Below are 26038 nucleotides of genomic sequence, written 5' to 3'. Positions count from 1 at the left end.
GACTCCCAAGATCCTCGGGTTCGTCGTTCAGACTCTCTGGAATCGTTCGGGCTCCGTCTGCTTGGATGGAGGAAATGTTGCTGCTGCTTGCTGCTCTGCTCTTCATCCCCAGTCAGTCATTTAGAAGAACGTAAACATTAACAAGGAGGATGTTCAGGTCAAATAAACTCTTTGAATTGGTCTTTTTAACAATAACAGGAAACAAAAGAATCTTGACTGCTGGGATGTTTAGAACTTCTAAAGTCATGAGCTGAACTTTCCCATCCCCTCTGTAGGATTGAATGCTCCAGGAGACTTCCCCTCTACTTCCCAGGAGAAGTGGATTATTGTGCAAAATAAGGTTTTTCATAACGGTCATATATTTTCTAATCCACATCAATTTTTTCCCATCCATCGTGGAATGTGGTAAAGCCTCAATAATTTGGGAATTCCCTGCCTTCTGCATCTCCTGGGAATTCTTTTGTCCGGTCAGAGAACAGCGTCCGTTCTGCCATGACACGTAGGATGTCCACCACTGTCTGTGGCGCTCACTTTAGTTGGCCATTAAACAGGATCGCTCAAATCCAGTGTCTGATCATCAGCTTAGGTTTCTCTTCACCCTGAAACCGACCTGCTGCTGTGGCCCTGAGCCCCTGGAGGAACGGAACGACCCCCCCACCCCCTGCAACACACCAGTTCTCCCCCCGAATCACTGGGCGTGGCCGTAGTAACTAGTAGTTCTGCACATGCTCAGTAGAGACCATCAGAACGTTTCCTCCAGAGTGTCACGACTCCCAGTCCATGTTCTCCTGGACTTGGTACTTTCATTTTGACAGTCACTGTAATAACAATCCAACTTGGTGGTCTGTCCACTAGAATGTCTGTGTTCTACCGTCGTTAGGGTTTAGAACGTTTCCCACTAGTGGCCCAACAGGCTAACTACACCCTTTTCAGCGTTTCTGCCATTGCTGTTTTCAGAATATTGCCACGGAAACACAAAACTTTTCTCAAATGAAAACACAAAAAAACAACGTGTTTTCATCTAAAATGTGGTGTAAACAGGACCTGATCTAGATCTCTAGAAAAGCTGCGGAACTCTTGAATAAAGACTTTATTGCCTCTGATCAGCGCAAGCTTGAAACTTACACAACAGCTCCCACTGCTGCTCCGTGCAATTTCTTAAAAAGGACAAAAATACCATATTTATACTTGACCGTACTATACTTTTCTGTTCTTTGCCAATTTCTGACTTTTTTCTTTGAATCCAGTGTGTCGATACAGGATTCAGGTCTGAGGATGAAACGTTTGCCCAAAAGGTGCAGAGCAATTCAACCAGCAATAATTCAAACAATGGAAATCCTCCATCTTCGCCCGCAGACTCTCCAGAGTCGGCTTTTTGACAGATCACCCGCTGTCGTCAACTCTCCATCCGGTCCACATTCGGTTCAGTCCAGTTCAGTCCATTCCGATCCGGTTCGGTTCAACTGAGTCTGAGCCGGTCCTCTGTGTCGGTCCAGATCGCAGAGCGACAATCAGCTCAGCACGTCGCCGTCGGAAAGACAAAAAGACGTTTTAACATTTGGGTGTTTGACTTTTCGTCAGTGTGCCGCAAAAACCGACTGAGCATCTGGAGCGTGAACACAAGCCTCTCCGGTCCGGTCCGGTCCGGTCCGGTCCGGTTTGGTTCAGTCGGTTCTGGTTCAACCACGTGGATAAATAGGAAAAAGGCTTTTCATTCTTTTTGGATTTCTTTCTGGTTTCACACTAGTTTCACAGGGTCTAGATCACACGTGTGGAACTCCAGGCCTCGAGGGCCGCAGCCCTGCACGTTCTCCATGTCTCCCAGCTTCAACACAGCTGATTGCAATGAGCAGCTCGTTATCTGGCTTTGTGCTGAATGTGGTGATGAACCATCAGGACATTCAGGGGAGGGAGACATTGAAAACGTGCAGGGCTGCGGCCCTCGAGGATCTGAGTTTGACACCCCTGGTCTATATAGTCGTGTTAGGGCCCTCTGGCAGAGAGACCCATCAAACCCACATGAGCAAGGCATCAGTTAGTATCAAACCAATTTTGTTTTGAACTAGTTTCAGAGAAGTTAGACTGGTTTTTATCTGGTCTCTGACTGGTTTCAGACTTGGTTTCAAACTGGTTTCAGACTAGTGTGAAACAGTTTCTACTGATTTTCTTTCGGGTTAAACCCATTTAAACTGGTGTCAGACTGGTTTCAAACCATTTCAGTGGGGTGTGAAACAGTTTCTTTCTTTTTCAACTCATTTCAGATCAAACTGGTTTCAGACCAAAGGAAGTTTCCACACGTTGAACCTGCGACTGCAGATCTCCAGGTTTTTCCGACACACTGAACATTTTCCACTTTTTTTCCACACAAACCGAAGCGTTTCATTTCAGACGTGACGGGATCCATTCTGCATTCTGATTGGTCGATAGCTTTTCTGAGGTTTTGGGGTTTGTTTGTTTTTTAAATCTTGGAGGTACAAGGGAAGATTTTTCTATAGACACTGAGCACACCCGAGAGTTTTTATGAAAACTTTTTTATTTTTTCTGAAGATGTCAAAGTTTGAGAGGAAACCGTTTTGAACGTCTCGGCACCAGTTTTATTTATTTATTTATTTATTAACTCATCTATTTATTGACATCGTTTTTTGGTGGATTGCCTTACTTATTGTTTTTATTGGTGTTTATATTTTGCACGTGTTGGCTTAAGAGAAGAGCCGGGTGGAGCCGGGTGGAGCCGGGTGGAGCGCCACTTTTATCCATTTTGCACAGAGAAACAAACAAAACCAACAAAAAAAAACGCGTCAAGCAATAACGGCTTGCCGACACCTTTCTAGTGATTCTCAGCCTGAGGCTACAGAGGCTTTTCCTCCCTGTAAGGCGGGCGGAGAGGGTGGAGAGGGTGGAGAGGGTGGAGAGGGTGGGGTTAGTAATAATAACAATAATAATGAAGGTGGTGATCGAGGGTGCAGCACTGACAGTGTTAGCGTGGATCCGCCGCTCATTTTTATCCAGATGACGTGTCATCAAGTGTACAGTCTGCTTTAATCTCTCTCTCTCTCTCTCTCTCTCTCTATCTCTCTCTCTCTCTCTCTCTCTCTCTCTCTCTTGGTCACCCAAGGGATCTTTGCTAATAAACGCTTTAGTAGACTCAGTTTTAAAGGGCAAAAAAAGAAAAAACAACAAAAAAAACCTTTACTGGCACCGTCTGGATTCTATTTCTACTAGATTCTCTTGAGAATAGATAAGTACCATATAAACTAGGTACAGTATATAACTACTGCTGAACTCTGCTGCGAGGCGTATTTCAGGTTGCAGTTGTGCTGAAGGGCTGTTTTCAGTAGCAATAGACCCAGAGTGTGCCTGCTACATACCCTCATCCCTAACCATACTATCTGACCCCCCACCCCCTCCCCCCCCCCAGTGTGATTTATCAAAGTACAAATAAAGCAATTGAACAATGCAAACACATTCCGTGGACTTCTTTCCCGTGCGCATTGGGGCGTAACAAGAACCAAACCTTTCTGTCCAAACTGCTTCCAGATGTTCTAGAGTTCTAGAAATGAAGAGATTCTTTGTTTTTGTACGGTTGAGGGTGTTGGAAGGAAAAACCAGAAGCACATCTCACATGTCCAACAGAAGCAACTTGTTTCATACCTTTTCTCTCCACAGTCTTCATTGAACTGACGGTGGAGGGACAGACAGTTACACAATACCTGAAACCGAAACTAATGTGAACGCTGCCAGATTCCAGACTGAGTCAGACCAGTTGTAGGTTCTGTCCAGACCAGAACGCTGGCGAGGAAATAGCTTGTTTTGGCTCGTGTGGACACGGTCTTAAACTGAGTTCAAACCATATTTAAACCTCTTTTCCACTGCGCAGGATACGGGATGGTACAGTATGGTACGGTACAGTATGGTACGGTACAGTATGGTTTGGTACGGTACAGTATGGTTTGGTACGGTACAGTACGGCACAGTACGGTACAGTATGGTACAGTATGGTACGGTACAGTACGGTACAGTATGGTTTGGTACGGTACAGTACGGCACAGTACGGTATGGTATGGTACAGTATGGTACGGTACAGTACGGTACAGTATGGTACGGTACAGTATGGTTTGGTACGGCACTGTACGGTATGGTATGGTACAGTATGGTATGGTACAGTACAGTATACCGAAAGTACCGTACCCAAATGTTACCATATTTGGTAACTCCTCCGTTGAGGTACCTAGCACATCGGTACGGTTCCAAAAGGCGGAGCTACAATGGCGCCATCTGCTGATTGGTCATGACAATCGTCACTATTTAAATATCTCATCGGCCCAACAAACCCTCCTGTTGTTGTTTACATCCTCCGTTTTGCTCACTGGTAGTGTTGTTAACTGGTTTAGTCCCGTCGGGGCGACACTGCCCCCTGGTGTTCAGACGCTCCTCTCAGTAACAGGAGGAGGAGCTTCAGCAGGAGCTGGACGCTGCTGCTCACAATGAGAACCTTTTCCAAGCTGTGTCACAGAGAACGAGGCTCAAGGTTCTACTGAGCGGCGACGCAACAACTAATGTGTTCTGTGTTCTACGTTCTGTGTTCTGCGTCCTGTTTACTGTTTCGTAATGACGTCACACACCTGTGTCGTTACACAGTGTTTACAACCCATTTTAACCGTACTCTCTGCGGTGGAACCATGTAACAGAGTCGAGTCTGGGTAAGCTTTGCTGTACCGAACCGCACAATGGAAACGAGGTTTAACACTGGATTTGAACCAGTTCTACTTTTGGCTTAATCTTAAACGTGTATCAAAGTGATTTAAATCAGTTCATGATTTAGTTTAAAAGTAGTTTCCATTAAGTTTTAGTTAGGAAGCAGTTTTATGATTACCTTCAGACAGTATGTGAACTCTTTCTAAACCAGTTCTACTCAAACCAGTTCCAGACTTTTTAATCATTTTCAACAACATAGAACCAGGTTCAGAATAGTTTCATTTAGATTTGAACCAGTTTCACACCACATTTACATAAAGCTTCCGCTGGTTTTAGACCTGTTTTTGACTTGATTTTAAACCAGTTTGGAAGTTTTTATTTTGAGCAAATTTTAAAAAGCAATTTCAAAGTAGTCTCAGAACAGTGTAGAACTCTTTCCAGACCAGTTTTGGATGTGGATCCGAACCAGTTTAAGACCAGTTCTCGATTCAGTTTTTGATTACGCTGAACTAGTTTAAGACTAGTTTTTAATTTTGGTTTGAACCAGTTTTACACCACTTTTAAATAAATTTTGAACTGGTTTCAAACATGGATGCAAACTTCTCTTAGACCAGTTCTGAACTCAGTTTTTATGATAATGAACTATTTTATTACCTGTTTTTAATTTTAGTTTGAACCATCGTGTTTAGATTATATTTGAACTGGTTTGAGACCTGTTTTGACTTGGTTTTGAACCAGTTTAGATGTGTTTTCAGTAGTTTAAAACAAATTTGCAACTAGTTTCAGACTGGTTGTGTACTCTTTCCAAACCACTTTCAGACCCGTTTTGGACCATTGAACCAATTTAATACCACTTTTTAAATTTTGGTTCAAACCAGTTTTACATTATCTTTAGTTTCTATTTGAAGTGGATTTAGACCTGTTTTTGACTTGACTTTGAACCAGTTTATACTTCTTTCCAACACGATTTAAAACTAGTTTCAGACCAGTTTTAGTTTTGAACCAGTTTAAACTTCAGACTGGTTTTGAGCCGTTACCAGTTTTAATGCAGTTCTAGACAGTTTTCAAATGATATTGCACCACTTTCAGACCCATTTTTTATTGGAATTTGAACCAGTTTCACACCACATTTACACTTTGGACCAGTTCAGTCTGGTTTTCAAAAGTTAGTTTCAGTCTGTTTGTGATTTCTTTCCAAACCAGTTTCAGACCAGTTAGGTTTTGAGCACATTGAACCAGTTTCAGACCAGTTTCCAGTTTTTATTTGGGTTTGAACCAGGTTCACGCCACATTCAAATGGAACCAGGTGTTTTCAACACAGCTTAATTTCAAACTAGTTTCAGACTGGTTGGCACTGCAGACGTGATTCTAAATTAGTTTGACTTTTTTTTCCCTTTTCTTCTTTATTGATGTCTCATTTTTCTAAAGTCCAAATTTAGGAAGAATTGAATCATGTTTCTTTACTGAGCAATAATCATTTATATTTAAAAAAGATTCTTTAATCTTTAAGTTGGTTACAAACTAGCTTCAGCTACTATTAAACTAGTTTCAGACTTTGAAACAGAACTGGTTTTGAAAGTACATTTGAGCTCATTGAATGTAATAAATTAGCAGAGGAAAAGATTCAGTTCATGAGTTTAAATATTCAGATGGTAATCAACAAAAATTAAACAAATAAATGCTTCCCCTACATTAGTTGGAAAATATTAAGAAAAATAAAAAAGGTCAAACTCAAATGCATTATGGGGTAAATAGAATATTTATATTTGTCATTCAACTGAATGTAAAACCCTCTGATTTTATCCTGCATGACCAGTTTTTGTAAGATTTTCTCCCTAATATTAGTAATAAAATATTATTGAAATTAATTGATTCTAATTATAATAAAACGTTTTTAAACATTTTTAAATTGTGTTACAGTACCAGGTTTGACCACCAGTTGTTTAGGATAAACATTACCTTTAGTTCGGGTTTCAGCTGAGAACAAAATCTCTTCAGGCTGCAAATTGTGTCATTTTTTAAAATATTTTCCAACAATTTAAAGAGAAGATATTATTCAAAATACCTGATTTAAATGTTATTAAAGACAATATCTTACATTTGCACATAATTCCAGTCAACATTAATTCATTGGTTAATCCTGTATTGGTCGTTAACCTGTTTTTAATAAAGTTGCAATACCAGATTTTTACCACCAGGTGAACATTTCTCTGAGCACAACAGTCTTTTTTAATTTGACGATAGAACCAAACACCAAAATCTTTTCTTTAACATAAAAAAGACGAAGGTATTTTGGACCATCTTTCCCGAGCTGTGGGTCAAACTAAAAAACTCTTTTAAACTCCAGATTTTCAGTTTCAACCAACAAACATGGAAGTTTCACGTCATGACTCTTTTATAACGTCCTCCGCACTTTATTAAAACCAGAATTGCCCACAAGGGGGCGCACCACAAAACGGGAAATCTTAATTGTGCTCCTGTGTTGTTGTCAACACAGGAGGCTAATAGCATAAATTTACGTCGGGTAAAATTAGCCGTTAGCCATAGCCAATCGGGCCTCGCGATTAGCTGTTCGCTACAGCTAACGGTTAGCCTCGTTTTAACGTGGTGACCCCAGTCCAATATGAAGGTAACCCGAACCCGAGCTGTGATGCTAGGAGCTGTGATGCTAGGAGCTGTGATGCTAGGAGCTGTGATGCTAGGAGCTGTGATGCTAGGAGCTGTGGTTAAAGGCCTTCACAGCCTCACCTGCCTCAGTCTACTATCTAGCGGTTAGTGGCGGCGAGCCGCGGCTAACCGCTAACGTAGTAATAGAAACGTCGACGCCCCCCATGTGATTCACAAACGCCAAAAATTGTTTCTGTCAAAATCTTGCATGTGAAGTTATGGAATGAAAACAGGTTCTGTGTTGTTTGATTTTTAAAGAATTGATTGAAAGACGATCTGGTGACGAGCGCTTCAAACCAGACTGGTACTGCCCGGCCCCCATTAACCCCTTCCCCCCTCACCCCCCCCCCCCCCCCTTCCCCCCTCACCCCCCCTTCCCCCCTCCCCCTCCCCCCAGGATTTCTGTCTAAAAATCCCCAGAACTTCATCAATACTTTACTTTTCCATCTGAAAAGGCACAAAACAAAAGTTGAAGAAACTTTGCAGGTTTTCAGGTTTTTCTCTCGACGTCGGAACAAACTTGAAACTTTTGGCGTGAAGGAAGCGTGAAGCCGTGCCTCAGAGACCCCCAGTGTTTAGAGACAATACCTACTATTATTGTTATTATTATATGAATACATATAAATATATATCTATAAATATACTTTTTAGTACTTTGAGTTGAAATACTTTTTGGTATTTTGCAGATTCTTGTCTCTGTATATAAAACAAATGCCTCCTGTAATAAATCTGACAAAATAAACTCTGTGTGTCGTTTTTAAATTCCCTGCAAATCGTTTTCAGTGTTTGTGCATTCATTATCTATTAACTATATTATCTTTATATCTATATTATCTATATTATCTTTATTATCTATATTATCTATATTATATTTATTATATTTATTATCTTTATTATCTATATTATCTATATTATCTTTATTATATTTATTATCTATATTATCTTTATAATCTTTATTATCTATATTATCTTTATTATCTTTATTATATTTATTATCTTTATTATCTTTATTATATTATCTATATTATATTTATTATATTTATTATCTATATTATATTTATTATATTTATTATATTTATTATCTATATTATCTATATTATCTATATTATATTTATTATATTTATTATCTATATTATCTTTATTATTTTTATTATCTATATTATATTTATTATATTTATTATATTTATTATCTATATTATATTTATTATATTTATTATATTTATTATCTATATTATCTATATTATCTTTATTATTTTTATTATCTATATTATATTTATTATATTTATTATCTATATCATCTCTTTAGGAACTTTTCAGGAAACTGAAGACGTTTATTTCGGTTCTCGTGCTGCTCTCCCTGCTTTTACTAGATAAAGTTACGTAGAACAAATAAATACCCATAAAGAATATTTTGTGTGCTTTATATTGACTTTTTTTAAATTATTAAATTAGTTTTAAATATAAATAATTTTTTATTCTCAAAATAAGTTGATTATCTATTTATTAGATGTATAAATGTTTAAATGTATTTATTTTTAAATGTATTTATTCAGTAGATTTTCTCAATTAATAAGACATTTTAAATAATAAAAACTTGGTTTTGAAAGAATCAAATTTAATGTGATTTTTTAGGTTTTATGCAATTTTGTTGTTGTTATTTTGTCAGATTTTCAGATCATTTAAAAAAAAAAAAACGTTTTTTAATTCCAGTGAAAATAAATAGAGTTTATAAAAACTTTTTCAAGGTTTAATTAATTGATTGTTTCTTTAAATGTCTTAGATTTAGATTTAAATTCAACTTTTAGAAAACCTTTATACGCTCTTGGTTTTTTTGTTTGTTATTCTAAAATCTGTCTGCTTTCAAATTCACTACAAATTATTGATGTTACTTATCAATTGTTTTAATACATTATTTATTATTTAATCATTTATTTTGGAAGCACTTCATCACATCAAAGTGTGTGTGTGTGTGTGTGTGTGTGTGTGTGTGTGTGTGTGTGTGTGTGTGTGTGTGTGTGTGTGTGTGTGTCCTCCTGCCAAATCCCTCTGACTGAACTCTCTTAAAGGGCCGGCACGTCGACGGCTCCAGAAAAGTTGTGACGGAGTGTTGAAGCTGAATATTCACAATAAACTTGGAATACATGACTGAGATTAATCTACTTGTATGTTACTTAAAATGTGCTGCAAACAATCTAAACGCTAATTAATCTGGTCTTAAATCAACCAGAGTTAAACTGGACTGGATCCAGTCTAAAACCAAGTCTGAATCAAATCATCTAAACTTTAAAAGACTAAATCTGCTCCAGAAGCTGCTGCTGACTCATTTTGAACCAAACCCTGAACCAGTCCAGAAACGGGCCCCAAATCCAGAATAAATCTAGTCTAATGAAATCAAACCTCACCTAAATTTAGTCTAAAACTAGATTTAAATCAACCTAAACCCACATTAAACTGGTTTAAACCTAGTCTGAAACCAGATAGAAACTGTAATAACAGAATAAATGTGTTTAACCTCAGCATGAGATGTAAAACCTTTTCAAAATAAACCGAGTTGAAGCAAAGTGCCTAAATCTACATCCAACTGATTTAATCTGGGTTCACTCTAATCTAAGCCTGGTTGTAAACGAGGAATATCAACCTTAACCCAGATGGAACCCGTTCTGAAACCGGTGTTAAACTGATCTGTGATCATTGCAGAACCAATCCAGAACCAGGTTGGTCTCCAGGATTTCAAATCTTGAACTGCAGCGCCTCCTGCAGGCCAACACACAGAGGTTCATCTCTTTATTTCATCCGGTTCTAAACTTCTCCTGAATTCTCAATCAGTGTCAGATTGAAATAATGAAAAACTATTTTATCAGTAATCATTATTGAAGAGTACAGAAGAGTTTTAGAACCGCTGAAGAAAAAACAATTCGGAGGCTAAAAAAAACCAAAAAGCTTCATGAAGTTCAGAAAAAGTCAAAATCAAAGTTGAGATTTTTATTTTTTTAATTTCAGGTGGAAAAATCATTTTTTTTACAAAGTGCGTCCGTCCTCCTGCCAGCGGGGGGGGGGGGGGGGGGGGGGCTGAGTGTCCCTCCTAAAGACAGTCAGTCCTCAGTATCAGGACGAGAAGAGACAGAGCAGCCTGCAGCCTGGTTCTGTCCTGGAAGTTCGTCCAGTACGAAGGACAGAGACACGGATCCCGGGCTGCTTATGAAATATATTATTATTAATCAAGGAAATCCTGTGTAACATCACGTCCATCAGCAGTGAGCAACACGATAGAGTCAGAAATAAGGGATTCAATCTAAGAGACAATGTTGAGGGACGGACAGACGTCTCTCCGTGGAAAAGAAAATCTCCACTTTGATTTTTGACTTTTTTCTGAACTTCATGAAGTTTGTTTTTTTAACCTCTGAATTAATTTTTTTCTCCATCAGCGGCTCTAATACTCTGGAGTAGACGAGGACCAAAGACTCAGAAGGACAAAAAAAAAGAAAAAATGATAAATAAGATCAAAGGGAGAAAAAAAACTTTAAAAAAAAACTTGGACTATAAAATAAAAGATAATAACCAGTAAAATGATTATTTCAAAATCATTCCATGATGATAAAAATCCTCAGTAATCCTACAGACACACACACGAGACGAGAAATGATTGTAGAAAGACATGAAATGACCTTTCATCATCACACCTCTTCCTGTGTGATAAGTGAATTGTGGAGGTTCCGTCAGTGTGGAGGTTCTCCTGATGGCGTGACGCTTCTCCGTCCTCTTCACAGCCACGGGCCTCCTGGCAGATCGTTGGACAGGGTTAGGGTGAGTAACTGTCCTCAGGGACGCCTCTTCACTGGCTACAGGAACTAAACTGGTACAAACATGATGTTCAATCAATTCAGGAATTTAAAAAAGTCCAATAAAGACATTCCAATCTAGAGCGGGCCCTCGGCAGAGCGCAAAGCGTTGCCAACGCCACATTTGTCACCATGGAAACCAGTGGATTACAAGGTGATGTATCCACCACACCACTCCTTCATCATTTGTCCTGACCGCCTGACCTTTGACCCCCACCACTAACCAGGGTAATGATGTCACTGCATCATGTGACATGTCACTGAACACTGAACATTTTGGTTTGACATCAATCAGATTTCAAACTGACCGCGTTAAGATGAAAATATATCTCTGACCTTTTCGTGACCCAGAACTTGACCTTTGACCCAATCACATGGAACCATCCACGGCTAAGACAAATCATCAGATCTTATTCAATTTGGGTCAATAGTTTTTGTAAAAAGTTGGTAACACACACACACACACACACACACACACACACACACACACACACACACACACACACACACACACACACACCACACACACACACACACACACACACACACACACACACACACACACACACACACACACACACACCATCTCAAATGTATGAAAAATAGCAAAGAACAAAAACATGTTATAATGTCTAATCGATCTGAAATAATCACATTGCAATGAAAAATGTGGCGTCAGAGGAACAAAACTTCCTGTTTCAGGATGAAATTTGGACAAAGAGGCAGATGTATGATAAAAAGAAGTGAACATTGAGATGCTGATATTCCACACAAATCCTGGAAAACCACCTCAGACACAGAAGTTAATAGAAAAATAACAGCAGAAGTATGAGAAATATGATGATGTCTCATGTGTCTCAAGTCTGAAACACAGAAGAACAATGTACAAATAAAATGTAAAGATTCTTATTTAAAGATGATAATTGACAAGGAAAACCACCTCAGACGTACTAACAAATACCAAACGACACAAGAAGAGGAGAAATTAAATGAAATGAATTTGAATCATCATGTAGAGATGAAATCTGACCAATGGAGGGTTTAACAAGTTTAAAAAGTTGAATTCATGTATGGAGATACAGGATTGAACTGGATCAGGGAAAACCACCTCAGATCTAATAGTATCTGGAATGATGTGAATGAATCATGTAACAATACAAATATGGCACACGGAGGAACACAAATTCATTACAAAAAAAAGAAAATGAATTCAAAGCGATGGAATATTGGAACTCAATGGAGGAAAACCGACTGAGACGTATTAAACTATTAAACTGGAGAAATTACAACAAAAAGATGTGAAATAACAAAGTGACCTGGATTCATCATGTAGAGATGAACATCTGACACACAGAGAACAAAGTACGGAACAATTTGAAAGTTTGTAAAAATCGTGGACAACAACTTTAGAAATGCATTTAAAAAAGAATTATAGGGAAGCAACAGAAGAAAAAGTGAAATAAGGAGAAATGAAGGTGAACTGGTGGCGTTGAAATGAAAACCAAAGTACAGAGGAGACTCCCTCAAAGAAACACTAAATAATCCCACAAAAACCTAGTTAAGACATGTTTCTATTATAAAGAGTTGATATTTGCCCCCCCCAACCCCCTAACACCCTCCCCCCCCCCCCCCCCAACACCCCCCCCACCCCCCCCCCCCCCCCCCCCCCCCCACCCCCCCCCCTCGAGATGTTTAAACCTCCTCTTTTCTTCTGCCACGTGTTTGCTCCAATCCAAAGACAGCGACCACACCGGGAAGCTGTCCTGGAATGCTATTCGTCTAAACCCATCAGAGCCCGCCTTTAGCCCCTCCCATATGATAACCCCACGGCTCTGATTGGAGGACCCTCATGTCCCTCACGGTTACTATGGACTTTGGCTTTTTCTGGTATCCAAGAGAGGACGTTTTTTTCATCCCCATCTCTTCTCTCTGTTATTGTGATAAATTACTGGTGATTATCGCGTTATCTGGTCGTAAAAATAACATCGAAGAGTTTACGACGCAATGGCGCAAAGGAAAAACACCAAAACCCACTCGAAAAAAGGTCAGTGCCCCTTTTCTGTGGATTCTGGACGCGCCTCTCCGAGCGCCATTCAGAATCCCGTTTCAGATTCAGGCGTTTTAACTACTTCTCCGCTTCGAGTAATGACCGCATGTGGTAAATCACTCAGAGCGTGTTTTCTGGATCTATAAAGGTTAAACTTTAATACGGCTGACAAGTAATCGTGATCGCTCTCTACAAGCCGCAGCGTTCTGGTTGTTTCGCTCGAGGTTCCCATGGTCTTCCATGGTCTCTCACTGAGCATCAAGACGCGATGTTCCCCACATTCAACACCAAAACGTTCACAAATTAACATTTTTAAGTTTTTTACTCACGCCGCTCGATAATTGAGTGGTGATATGTTCCAATAAATGTGTAAACCACTGCTTTAATTGATGTTTGTGTGACTATTATTCGCTGTCACACTGAAGTGGCAGAATATTTAATGGAGTCTGGTTGGAGATCTGGCGCCGCAAGAAAACGAACCGAAATTCGCCGTTCTTTGGTGCTATTTGTCTAAATATATTTTTAATAACTGAATTCGGCTAGTCGATTAGAGTAAAAGTGATTAGTTCACATCTCTGTGTGGTTTCTAACTGTGTCATCCTGCTGTTAGATGGAAGTGGCCCTGTGAATATGCTAGTAAGCTAAAGCTAACAGGAGCTAACCAGCTGGTCACTTTCTAACAGTTTTCACACTTTGTGTTTTATTGACATTATTCATCATAGATCAAACTTTTCCTGGTTATTTATATCTATATAAGCCTGGTGTTGACCTCGCAGACGTTCATATTCGTCATTAATTACTCAAGCATGTTAAATCTGCTCATGAATGAGAGTTTATGGAGGTTAAAATAACAGCAAATCTGTTTTTAAAGTAATTTTAGATATTGTTAACCTCCTGGATGTGTCTCTGTTTTGCTTCTTTTGTTTTTGTCATACTGATTAATATAAATATTTTTCTATCTTTCTGAATAAAACGAGATATTTGACAGGATAAACTTCAACATGTCGGTCAGAATCAGAGTTCCTTTTCTTGTCCTTGTTCTCTGAAACACAACGGGATTAAAGAAAAACAGTGCAAACAGCAGAAGATCCTATAAAACTGCAATAAATAGAATAGTGCAAACATAAACACTTTCAAATAAACAACAACCTGTCCCGTCCCCAGGGGGGGTTACAGGACAGGGGGGGTTACAGGACAGGGGGGGGTTTACAGGACAGGGGGTTTACAGGACAGGGGGGGGGGGGGGGGGGTTACAGGACAGGGGGGGGGGGGGGGGGGGGGGGTTACAGGACAGGGGGGTTACAGGACAGGGGGGGGGGGGGTTACAGGACAGGGGGGCTACAGGACAGGGGGGCTACAGGACCGGGGGGGGGGGGGGGGTTACAGGACAGGGGGGGTTACAGGACAGGGGGGGGGGGGTTACAGGACAGGGGGGCTACAGGACAGGGGGGTTACAGGACAGGGGGGTTTACAGGACAGGGGGGCTACAGGACCGGGGGGGGGGGGGGGGGGGTTTACAGGACAGGGGGGATTACAGGACGGGGGAGTTTACAGGACGGGGGAGTTTACAGGACAGGGGGGATAAAACAGCAGTTTAGTGTCTTCAGAAAGACAACTTAAATGAGAATAAAGTGTTTATACTCGTAAATGAAATAGAAATCTTCCACATGGATGAACAGTCTTTATGGATTTAGCCTGATAATCCAGCAGTGAAAGAGTTTTTATCAGTAAGTGAATTATTATGTTGTGAGAGGAAAAGCAGCTCATGTCTGACCTGCTTTCTCTATACTATTAAAATACTTCAAATACATATTCATGTGTTTGTGACTGTCCACTGCTTGTTGGTACAAACTTCAGACTCATGTTGAACAATTACACTACTTTATGGCTGCTTTTGCACGTGTTACACTACCTTTGGACATATTGGGGACAAGTTTTAGACCAGGTTGGGACATATTGCAGTCCAGTGTTAGACCAGGTTGGGACATATTGCAGTCCAGTGTTGGACCAGGTTGGGACACATTTCAGTCCAGTGTTGGACCAGGTTGGGACATATTTCAGTCCAGTGTTAGACCAGGTTGGGACACATTTCAGTCCAGTGTTGGACCAGGTTGGGACATATTGCAGTCCAGTGTTGGACCAGGTTGGGACATATTGCAGTCCAGTGTTAGACCAGGTTGGGACATATTTCAGTCCAGTGTTGGACCAGGTTGGGACATATTGCAGTCCAGTGTTAGACCAGGTTGGGACATATTGCAGTCCAGTGTTAGACCAGATTGGGACATATTGCAGTCCAGTGTTGGACCAGGTTGGGACACATTTCAGTCCAGTGTTGGACCAGGTTGGGACACATTTCAGTCCAGTTTGGGACATATTTCAGTCCAGAAATCTCAGAGTGGTACAGAAACAGGAGCTGGGTTGTCCTCATTTCTAACCTGCAGGACACACAGATTTGTTTAGTCTTTGCTCTGCTCTGATTGGACGGTTCCTTCATGTTCTTCCAGTAGTTATAACAAATGCAAACAAGAGTCAAGACAACCGACACATATACGAGGTGTTGTTCCTGCAGAAGGTGTGCTCATGTCCCCTTGGTGGGACGTGTGATCATCAGGTGTTTCCTGGTTTAATGAGGAGACACCTGTCCTGCGACTCGACTCGTCTCAACTGATCTCTTCTTGATCGTTGGACTTGGTTCTCACTAGAACAAAGTGAACTCTCCTGCTCACTGTAGCAGCTATCACGTTAGCTTTCAGTTAGCATTGTGGCAGGACGTTAAAATGCTGACGGCTCTGTCCTCTGGTCTTCAGTGGACACTTTCACTGAGTCTCCATGTCCACACAAAGCTTGTCTTTCACAGAAAGGTGCTGGTTGCTATGGAGATTTAGCCTGAGTCATTGCCTGAAAGGAGGAGAGCTAACAGTTGCTAATGAGCATTAAAGGAGACAAAAGAGTCACGGTACCGTTAAACCAGGGTGAAAACAATGCCGGACATAGTGTAGACTAGTTTTGGACACATTTCAGACTAGTCCTACGTGTTTTGGACTAGATTTGGACATGTATTTGTATAGTTTTTGCAAATAGCTCATTGGACTGATTTAGGACATGCTTTTAAAAAGTTCTGGATGTATTGTAGACTAGTTTGGGACATATTTCAGGCTAGTTTTAATAGTGGACATTGTTGACTTGTTTAGGACACATTGTAGACTAGTTTGGGACATATTTCAGGCTAGTTTTAATAGTGGACATTGTTGACTTGTTTAGGACACATTGTAGACTAGTTTGGGACATATTTCAGGCTAGTTTTAATAGTGGACATTGTTGACTTGTTTAGGACACATTGTAGACTAGTTTGGGACATATTTCAGGCTAGTTTTAATAGTGGACATTGTTGACTTGTTTAGGACACATTGTAGACTAGTTTGGGACATATTTCAGGCTAGTTTTAATAGTGGACATTGTTGACTTGTTTAGGACACATTTTAGACCCACTTTGGACATGCTGCAGGCTAGTTTTGGACATTTTGGTTAGAAGTTTTAGTATAAGTTTTATTCTAGTTTGAGACCCGTTTTGAACTTATTGTAGACTTATTTTGGACACGTATCAATAAATGTTTATCCATTGTTGTTTTGTCCTTAAGTTCCTAACATTTCACGAGGACACCTGGACTGCAGTGCATGCTGGGAAAAAGTCCAGAATATGTCCTTTTACACTCCATCACCAGCTAACACAATGCCTACAGATGTGTGGGGATTGTCTGGAGTGTGGTGGCTCTCCGTTTGGTGTCCCTGTCCCTGTCACTGTCCCTTTAATGGAGGTGACCTGTCCCACAGCTGAGGCGGCCCACAGATATGCCAGGGTAAAAACAATAATGTGTCAAGGTTATATGGAGGGCTATTCTGTCCTCTGTGGTATCTGACACTGCCACACAGTGCCGGCGGGGTTTTGTCAGCTCTAAGAATAGTGTGGATCAGGTTCTGGACGTCCACAACCACAGAGGAGGAGGAGGAGGAGGAGGAGGAGGAGGAGGAGGAGGAGGAGGAGGAGGAGGCACTCCTTCTTTCTGTTCTTTGGATCGCTCACGCTCCTTCTTGTCTCTCCGGATCACCGTGTCTTTGGGATTATTGTCTTCTGCTTCTCGCTTGTTTCTTTAAGGTACCGTCACATTTCAGCAGCTTGTCTTTGTGAGCGAGACGCTGTAGTGTAGAGTCTGTCCTGCTGGTTAGTATCCATTCTACCAACCTTCTTCTTCTGTCACTGACCTTGTGACCTACAGTAACTCACAGCACCCCCAGGTGGTGCAACCTGGTATTACGGGCCAGGATAGCTCGCTGACGTCGGGAAATAAACCTGGAAACTTGTGAAGACGACTTCCTGATTAGTTGTCTTAGATTGTTTCAGGTCTTTGTCCCCCTAACTTTTTAAAAGAAGTCCTTTTCAAGAGTTCTAGTCAATGTTTAACTTTGTGTCATGATGAAGTATTTTATTGGGTGGATTTTCCACATTGTGATGATTATTTTATGGAAAATGCAAAATGTACGTACATTTTCAAGTAATACCTGTTTTTGAGTTTTGCATGTCTCACTAGGTCTGGTCAACACTTGTGACTTCTTTTCTTCCATTATGTAACGGCGTAATGCTTTTTGTTTGTTTTTTACATTCGAAACTTACCTTGGAAGTTTTATGGCACTTTTCTATCACTACTCGCCTCACCTTGTCTCACCTCGCCTCACCTCGTCTCACCTCGCCTCACTTCGTCTCACCTCGCCTCACTTCGTCTCACCTTGTCTCACCTCGCCTCACCTCGTCTCACCTCGCCTCACTTCGTCTCACCTCGCCTCACCTCGCCTCACCTCCCCTCACCTCGTCTCACTTCGTCTCACCTCGTCTTACCTCGCCTCACCTCGTCTCACCTTGCCTCACCTCGCCTCACCTTGTCTCACCTCGCCTCACCTCGTCTCGTCTCGCCTCACCTCGCCTCACCTCGTCTCACCTCGCCTCACTTCGTCTCACCTCGCCTCACCTCGCCTCACCTCGTCTCACCTCGCCTCGCCTCACCTCGTCTCACCTCGTCTCACCTCGCCTCACTTCGTCTCGCCTCACCTCGCCTCACCTCGCCTCACCTCGCTTCACCTCGCCTCACCTTGTCTCACCTCGCCTCACTTCGTCTCACCTTGTCTCACCTCGCCTCACCTCGTCTCACCTTGTCTCACCACGTCTCACCTCGTCTCACCTCGCCTCACCTCGCCTCACCTTGTCTCACCTCGCCTCACCTCGTCTCACCTCGCCTCACCTCGCCTCACCTTGTCTCACCTCGCCTCAACTCTCCTCACCTCGTCTCGTCTCGCCTCGTCTCGCCTCACCTTGTCTCACCTCGTCTCGTCTCGCCTCGTCTCACCTCGTCTCGTCTCGCCTCGTCTCGCCTCACCTCGTCTCACCTCGCCTCACCTCGTCTCACCTCGTCTCACCTCGCCTCACCTTGTCTCACCTCGTCTCACCTCGCCTCACCTCGCCTCACCTCGCCTCACCTTGTCTCACCTCGCCTCACCTCTCCTCACCTCGTCTCACCTCGTCTCGCCTCGTCTCGCCTCGTCTCGCCTCACCTCGTCTCACCTCGCCTCCCCTCACCTCGTCTCACCTCAACTCAGTTTCGTCCGTTTTCGGTAACAATATAGTGCCTCCTCGCCGTGGGCGGAGTCATCAGGACTTCTGCCAGCCAATAGCTGCAGCTGATGTTAAAATAAGACAAATGGTATTTAAATTCTTTAAACCAGGGGTGTCCAACCTCGGTCCTGCAGGTTGTAGCTCCTCCCTGCTTCAGCATACCTGAATCTAAAGATGATGACATCACCAAGGTTGTGAAAAAGCCCAATAATGAGCCTTTCATTGCAATCAGGTGTGTTGCAAGTGGGAGGAGCTTAACTCTGCAGGACGCCGGCCCTCCAGGACCGAGCTTGGACACCCCTGATTTAAACTTTAATAGAAATGCAGTTCAATGACGTTCACCGGGACAGCTACGGATTTCTAATATCTGCTGTGACCAGGGATGCTCTAGGAAGCCGCTCACCAGTTAACAGGGAAACCCGTTAATCCGAAACACCGGTGGTATCCGCCAGCAGCCACCAGCTCGTAGCAGGACGCGGCGTCTCGCTCCGCTGGATCCTCTGGATCCTCTGGACCCTCTGGATCCTCTGGATCTTCTGGATCCTCTGGATCCTCTGGTCGCCACCAGACAAAGAGGCTGATGTCTGTATTCCTGAGCGTTATTGTTGTGATCGGGTTTAAAAAAAGGCGAGATGAACAAGTCGCTTTCCTGACTCATCTGGGTGGTCACGCCCCGGCCAATCACAGCCTGCCGTCTGCTGACGTCACATTGTCTCCTCGCCTCAGCTCGCCTGGAACCTTGGTCGAGGAGGTACCATGAAAGTACCTGGTATCAGGTACTAACACGCAATGGAAAAGCCTGAAAGAGGCGAGGCGAGCAGAGTACATGCTCGTGGAAAGACCCCGTTCATTTTACAAAGTGCGAGATACTGATCTTTACACTCATTTATGATTGTTTAAACCAAACAATTGTTAAAGTATTCTGACTTTTTGAAGAGTTCTAGCTTTCCAAGATGGCCCACTTTCTATTGTAAACATGTATTTGTGACGTCCCTACTTATAAGATCCGATCTTTTTACTCTGAAGCAAGTACTTGTGATGTCTGTTGAAAAGCTGTAGCGGTAGAAAATGTCCCCACTTGTCCTGTAAACAGGTTTGTGTGTGTGTTTGATGACGCTGTAGTGGACGTCCACCTTCTTGTCCAGATCTCATGCAGCGATACCGCCACTACGGCGCCTCCTACTCCCCGCCCCCTCGGGCGCCGGCGCCTCCCGTAGAGGAGGTCCAGGCCAAGGAGGAGGAGGTGGAAGTGGTGGAGGAAGAGGAAGAAGTGGTGGAGGAAGAGGAGGAAGTGGTGGAGGAAGAGGAGTTGGTATATTCCGAAGAGGAGGAGCCGCTGATAGAGGAGGTGCAGGAGGAGGAGTCAGGTAGGCTCTGAACCACTGAAGCTCGGGTCGGTTCTGTTTGGGTCGGCCTCTCACTCGCCTGTTCCGCCTCCCTCAGGAGGCATCGCCAAACAGGAAGTGGGACAGACGGTCGTCACGGAGACGGGTAGGGGGCTCCTAAAGTTTGGCCTGGCATGGATTGGCATTGTTTGGAGGAAAGGTCTGGATATTCTCCCACTGGATCGCAGCATGCATTTAACAAGCTGGTTTTTCACAATAAAAGCATGAGCAGGGTAGACGGTGTACACAGTGTAGCCACTTCATCATCATAATAATAATAATAATAATAATCAAAGAGGAAACGAGGCGTATTTTACAGCATGTTGTAGTTCTGGACTGGTTCTGGATACATCCTAGACCAGTTTAGCACCTGTTTGGTTTGGTTTGGTTCTAAAACAGATTTCAGACTAGTTTTAAACTGGTTTCTACCATTTTTCACACTAATTTCTAACATGTTTCAGACTAGTTAAGCATTAGTGTTGGACTGGTTTGGGTGGTTTGGAGATTTGTCTCCCAGCCATAATTGTCTTCTGAAAGGTTTTTGGACCCGTTTGACCTCAGAATCTTCAGATTCCTCCTGCTGGGTTAGTTGTAGTAAAACTCCAGGACGTCTTCACAGCAGGAGTTGTGTCTCTGCTCTGCCTTGCTGCAGAAGCTTCTCTGTCTCTGAGACACTTGGGGACATTTCCAGACCTCACAGTCTGATGCAGGATATTTCTGGTTAAAGGAGGACAAGACAAACACAGCTGCTGCTGCTATCTGCAGACATTTCAGTCCTCAACAGCTGCTCTCTCTCTCTCTCTCTCTCTCTCTCTCTCTCTCTCTCTCTCTCTCTCTCTCTCTCTCTCTTGCTCTCTCTTGTTTTTTGCTCTCTCTCTCTTTCTCTCTCTCTCTCTCTTTTGCTCTCTCTCTCTCTTGCTCTCTCTCTCTCTTGCTCTCTCTTGTTTTTTGCTCTCTCTCTCTTTCTCGCTCTCTCTCTTGCTCTTTTGCTCTCTCTCTCTCTCGCTCTCGCTCTCTCTTGCTCTCTCATTTTTTTGCTCTCTCTCTCTTTCTCGCTCTCTCTCTTGCTCTCTCTCTCTCTTGCTCTCTCTCTCTCTCTCTCTTGCTCTCTCTTGTTTTTTGCTCGCTCTCTCTCTCTCTCTTGTTTTTTTGCTCTCTCTCTCGCTCTCTCTCTCTCTCTTGTTTTTTGCTCTCTCTCTCTTTCTCGCTCTCTCTCTTGCGCTTTTGCTCTCTCTCGCTCTCGCTCTCTCTTGCGCTCTCATTTTTTTGCTCTCTCTCTCTTTCTCGCTCTCTCTCTTGCTCTCTCTCTCTCTCTTGCTCTCTCTCTCTCTCTCTCTCTCTCTCTTGCTCTCTCTTGTTTTTTGCTCTCTCTCTCGCTCTCTCTCTCTCTCTTGTTTTTTTGCTCTCTCTCTCTTTCTCGCTCTCTCTCTTGCTCTCTCTCTCTCTCTCTCTCTCTCTCTCTTGCTCTCTCTTGTTTTTTGCTCTCTCTCTCTTTCTCTCTCTCTTGCTTTCTCTCTCTCTCTCTCTTGCTCTCTCTTGCTCTCTCTTGCTCTCTCTTGTTTTTTGCTCTCTCTCTCTTTCTCGCTCTCTCTCTTGCTCTCTCTCTTGCTCTCTCTCTCTCTCTCTCTCTCTCTCTCTCTCTCTTGCTCTCGTTTTTTGCTCTCTCTCTCTTTCTCGCTCTCTCTCTTGTTTTTTTTGCTCTCTCTCTCTTGCTCTCTCTCTCTTTTGCTCTCTCTCTCTCTTGCTCTCTCTCTCTCTTGCTCTCTCTTGTTTTTTGCTCTCTCTCTCTTTCTCGCTCTCTCTCTTGCTCTCTCTCTCTCTTGCTCTCTCTTGTTTTTTGCTCTCTCTCTCTTTCTCTCTCTCTTGCTCTCTCTCTCTCTCTCTCTTGCTCTCTCTTGTTTTTTGCTCTCTCTCTCTTGCTCTCTCTCGCTCTCTCTCTCTCTCTTGTTTTTTTGCTCTCTCTCTCTTGCTCTCTCTCTCTCTCTCTCTCTCTTTTGCTCTCTCTCTCTCTTGCTCTCTCTCTCTCTCTGCTCTCTCTCTCTCTTGCTCTCTTGTTTTTGCTCTCTCTCTCTTTCTCGCTCTCTCTCTTGTTTTTTTTGCTCTCTCTTTCTCGCTCTCTCTCTCTTGCTCTTTTGCTCTCTCTCTCGCTCTCTCTTGCTCTCTCGTTTTTTTGCTCTCTCTCTCTCTCTCTCTCTCTCTCTCTCTCTCTCTCTCTCTCTCTCTCTCCCGGTCATGTTGACTCGATGTCTCTCGCCCTGTCTCTGGGACATTTTGTCCTGTTCAGCTGCAGCCACATCATCTCATTGTGTCTGTTTGTCCTTTTCTTTTCATTTGATTCTCATCTCCAGATACAAAGTGTTAAAGTTTGTACTTTGTATCTGGAAGTATTTGGAGTTGTGTACAGTGAGTTGTGTACCTGTAGAAGTTTTCTCTCTCCACAAATACACCACCACACTTACACGTTCACACAATCTTAATTACAGGAAGACAAATCCTGTTTTACAAGTCAGATTAAAAAAGTGACACGCTCATATTTTTACTACAATTGTTGCAGTGAATTTGGTGAAAAATCATCAAATTAGTGCTTCTGAAGCAACGTGAAGTTCTTCCCCACGAGTCACGTTCTGGTTTCTTTAACTACAAGTCAAACATCGCGGCTCTCCGCTGAGATATGAGGAAAAAGGCGGTGCTTATCTGAGATTGACAGATTTCACAGCCAATCAGGAGAGAGGAGCTGAAACGGAGGAGAGGAGTGACGGGACTAGACATTTTTTCAGCTTCACATCGGAGTTAATTTATTAACGTGCCTAAAAAGACAACAGGTGTTTGTTAATATGTTGATTCCAGGGGGGAGAAACTTTGATCAATACAGACAAAATACCTTCTTCTGACTGGCTGCAGGACAAAGTCCTCTGTCCTCTTGTCTTCCTGGAATTAAGATTGTGTGAACGTGTAAGTGTGGTGTTGTATTGGTGGAGAGAGAAAACTTCTACAGGTACACAACTCACTGTACACTACTCACTGTACACTACTCACTGTACACTCACTGTACACATCTCACTGTACACTACTCACTGTACACATCTCACTGTACACTCACTGTACACATCTCACTGTACACATCTCACTGTACACTCACTGTACACTACTCACTGTACACTCACTGTACACATCTCACTGTACACTACTCACTGTACACTCACTGTACACAACTCACTGTACACTCACTGTACACAACTCACTGTACACTCACTGTACACATCTCACTGTACACTACTCACTGTACACTACTCACTGTACACATCTCACTGTACACATCTCACTGTACACTACTCACTGTACACTCACTGTACACATCTCACTGTACACTACTCACTGTACACTACTCACTGTACACATCTCACTGTACACTACTCATTGTACACAAATCACTGTACACATCTCACTGTACACTACTCACTGTACACTACTCACTGTACACTCACTGTACACATCTCACTGTACACTACTCACTGTACACTCACTGTACACTCACTGTACACATCTCACTGTACACTCACTGTACACTACTCACTGTACACATCTCACTGTACACTACTCACTGTACACTACTCACTGTACACATCTCACTGTACACATCTCACTGTACACTCACTGTACTCATCTCACTGTACACTACTCACTGTACACATCTCACTGTATACTACTCACTGTACACTACTCACTGTACACTACTCACTGTATACTACTCACTGTACACTACTCACTGTACACTACTCACTGTACACATCTCCAAATCTCAGTTTTACAAGTGATCAAACCTTTTCTCTACCAACAGTCCCTCCATAGCTGTAAGTCCTGATGTCTAAACAGGTTTGAGAAACTTGCCGCCTCTGCTTTGACATGTGGAAACGATGATGTCATCGACCCGATTGACCCTGCGACCTTTAGTCTGGCTGATTTGTGGAAATACATTTCTATACAAGCGGCTCGTATGTGAGATAGTATAAACAGTGTGATATGGGCCCTTCATTGTTCTGTCAGAAGGAACCTTCCTGTCGGTTCCTCCGTCAGGACGGAGCTGGAACCCAGGCCTTCAGGTTGGTTCTCCATTTGCTTTGAACGAACTACAAAAGGATCAGAAACTCCAGAACCTGCTTTCACTGGACTCTTTTCAGACGTGGCTTAGTGACTTGGAGACGCACACATCTGTCTGCAGAAGTTCTGAACGATGAACTTCATGTCTAAGAATGTCCTTTACTTGATTCTGTGTTGATATCTTCATGTCCTGCTGCCGGTCTGGACCAGGACACTCTGGAAAAGAGCTTTTCTGTCCCAACAAGGTTTGTCCAGGTGAAATACAGGTGGAGACCAGAAGTCCACAATGTGTGAAGACGAAGAACCCAGCCGTCCAACGTTTCCTCTCTTTGACTTCCTTCTTCGTTTCAACCTGTTTTCTTTGTGCAGAGGGGAAGACGACGCAGTCGGACAGTAAGAACGGGAGGAGAAGTGAGGGAGGAGGAGCAGGAGGAGACGCAGCAGCAGGAGGAGGAGAAGGAGGAGCCAAGTACTCCATCTTCACCTGGGTGGTGGTGCTGGCTCTGCTGGGCGTGTGGAGCTCGGTGGCCGTGGTTTACTTCGACGTGGTCGACTACGACAGCGTGCTGGGTGAGTGGCAGGAGGAAGAGGAGGAGGAGGAGGAGGAGGAGCAGACGCCTCCTGAAGCTTTGTGAGATGGAGGAAGAACGAGCAGCAACGTTAAACGTTCTTCTAAACAACCTGCAGAGCAGCCGGCGGGTGTTTCCTCCACAATGTTAGAATGTTAGAATGTCTCTTACTGGGATTCAAGACCTGCACCTCTAACATCTTCCTCTTCCTCTCCCTTCTCCTCCTCTTCCTCCCCCTCCTCTCTCTCCCTCTCTCCTCCTCTCTCCCTCTCTCCCCCTCCTCTCTCCCTCTCTCCTCCCCCTCCTCCTCTTCCTCCCCCTCCTCTCTCTCCCTCTCTCCTCCTCCTCTTCCTCCCCCTCCTCTCTCTCCCTCCCTCCTCTTCCTCCCCCTCTTCCTCCTCTCTCCCCCTCCTCTCTCCTCCCCCTCCCCCTCCTCCTCCTCCTCTCTCCCTCTCTCTCGCTCTCTCCTCCTCCTCCTCTCTCGCTCTCTCCTCCTCCTCCTCTCTCCTCCTCCTCTTCCTCCCCCTCTCTCCTCCTCCTCTCTCCCTCTCCTCCTCTTCCTCTCTCCTCCTCCTCCTCCTCCTCTCTCCCCCTCCTCTCTCCTCCTCCTCTCTCCCTCTCCTTCTCCTCCTCCCCCTCCTCTCTCTCCCTCTCCCTCTCCTTCTCCTCTTCCTCCCCCTCCTCTCTCTCCCTCTCTCTTCCTCCTCTCTCCCTCTCTCCTCCTCCTCTTCCTCCTTGTGGTCTCTGCATGCAGCGAGAGCGAAGGAGTTCCGTATGAACTTTTCAGAAGTTCTTCAAGGTAGGACCTCCAGGTTCAGACATGTTCTTCTCCTGTGACTCCCTCCATCTTCTTCCATCGTGTTTCCATCAGAATCCACTTCAGAGTCAGAAAGTCCAGTTCACCTCAACCGAACATGAACGTGTGAAACAAGATGACTCAGCAGTTTTCTATTGGAGCCTTGTTTGGCCCTGATGGGGAGGGAACCCACAACCTCAGCTATCTCCTGTGTTCGTCTTGACATTGGCTGGAACACAAAGAAAACCCGCTCAGCATTCACGCCTCCAGGCTGCTGAGT

General features: G+C 43.3%; 1 protein-coding gene across 5 annotated transcripts in view; it reads left to right on the top strand.

The window, feature by feature from the left end:
- Window positions 1–13050: 13050 nt before the first annotated feature.
- The window catches only part of unm_hu7910 (un-named hu7910), a 47804-nt gene continuing 34816 nt past the window's right edge, over window positions 13051–26038 (top strand). For 2 of the 5 annotated variants that reach the window (XM_080489747.1, XM_080489746.1), the window contains exons 1-3: window positions 13051–13245; window positions 24763–24963; window positions 25717–25761. In XM_080489747.1, the coding sequence (XP_080345873.1) occupies window positions 13206–13245; window positions 24763–24963; window positions 25717–25761 (286 nt within the window). In that variant the 5' untranslated portion in view covers window positions 13051–13205. Of the gene's footprint in view, window positions 13246–20038; window positions 20278–20353; window positions 20402–24762; window positions 24964–25716; window positions 25762–26038 lie in introns of those variants that run through there. The other 3 variants (XM_080489749.1, XM_080489748.1, XM_080489745.1) reach the window with 2 other exon arrangements.

Source organism: Lipophrys pholis (assembly GCF_963383615.2).
Source record: "Lipophrys pholis genome assembly, chromosome: 20".
NCBI classification, from domain to species: domain Eukaryota; kingdom Metazoa; phylum Chordata; class Actinopteri; order Blenniiformes; family Blenniidae; genus Lipophrys; species Lipophrys pholis.
Note: the sequence above shows the minus strand (reverse complement) of the source record. Positions and strands in the feature narration are given on the sequence as shown.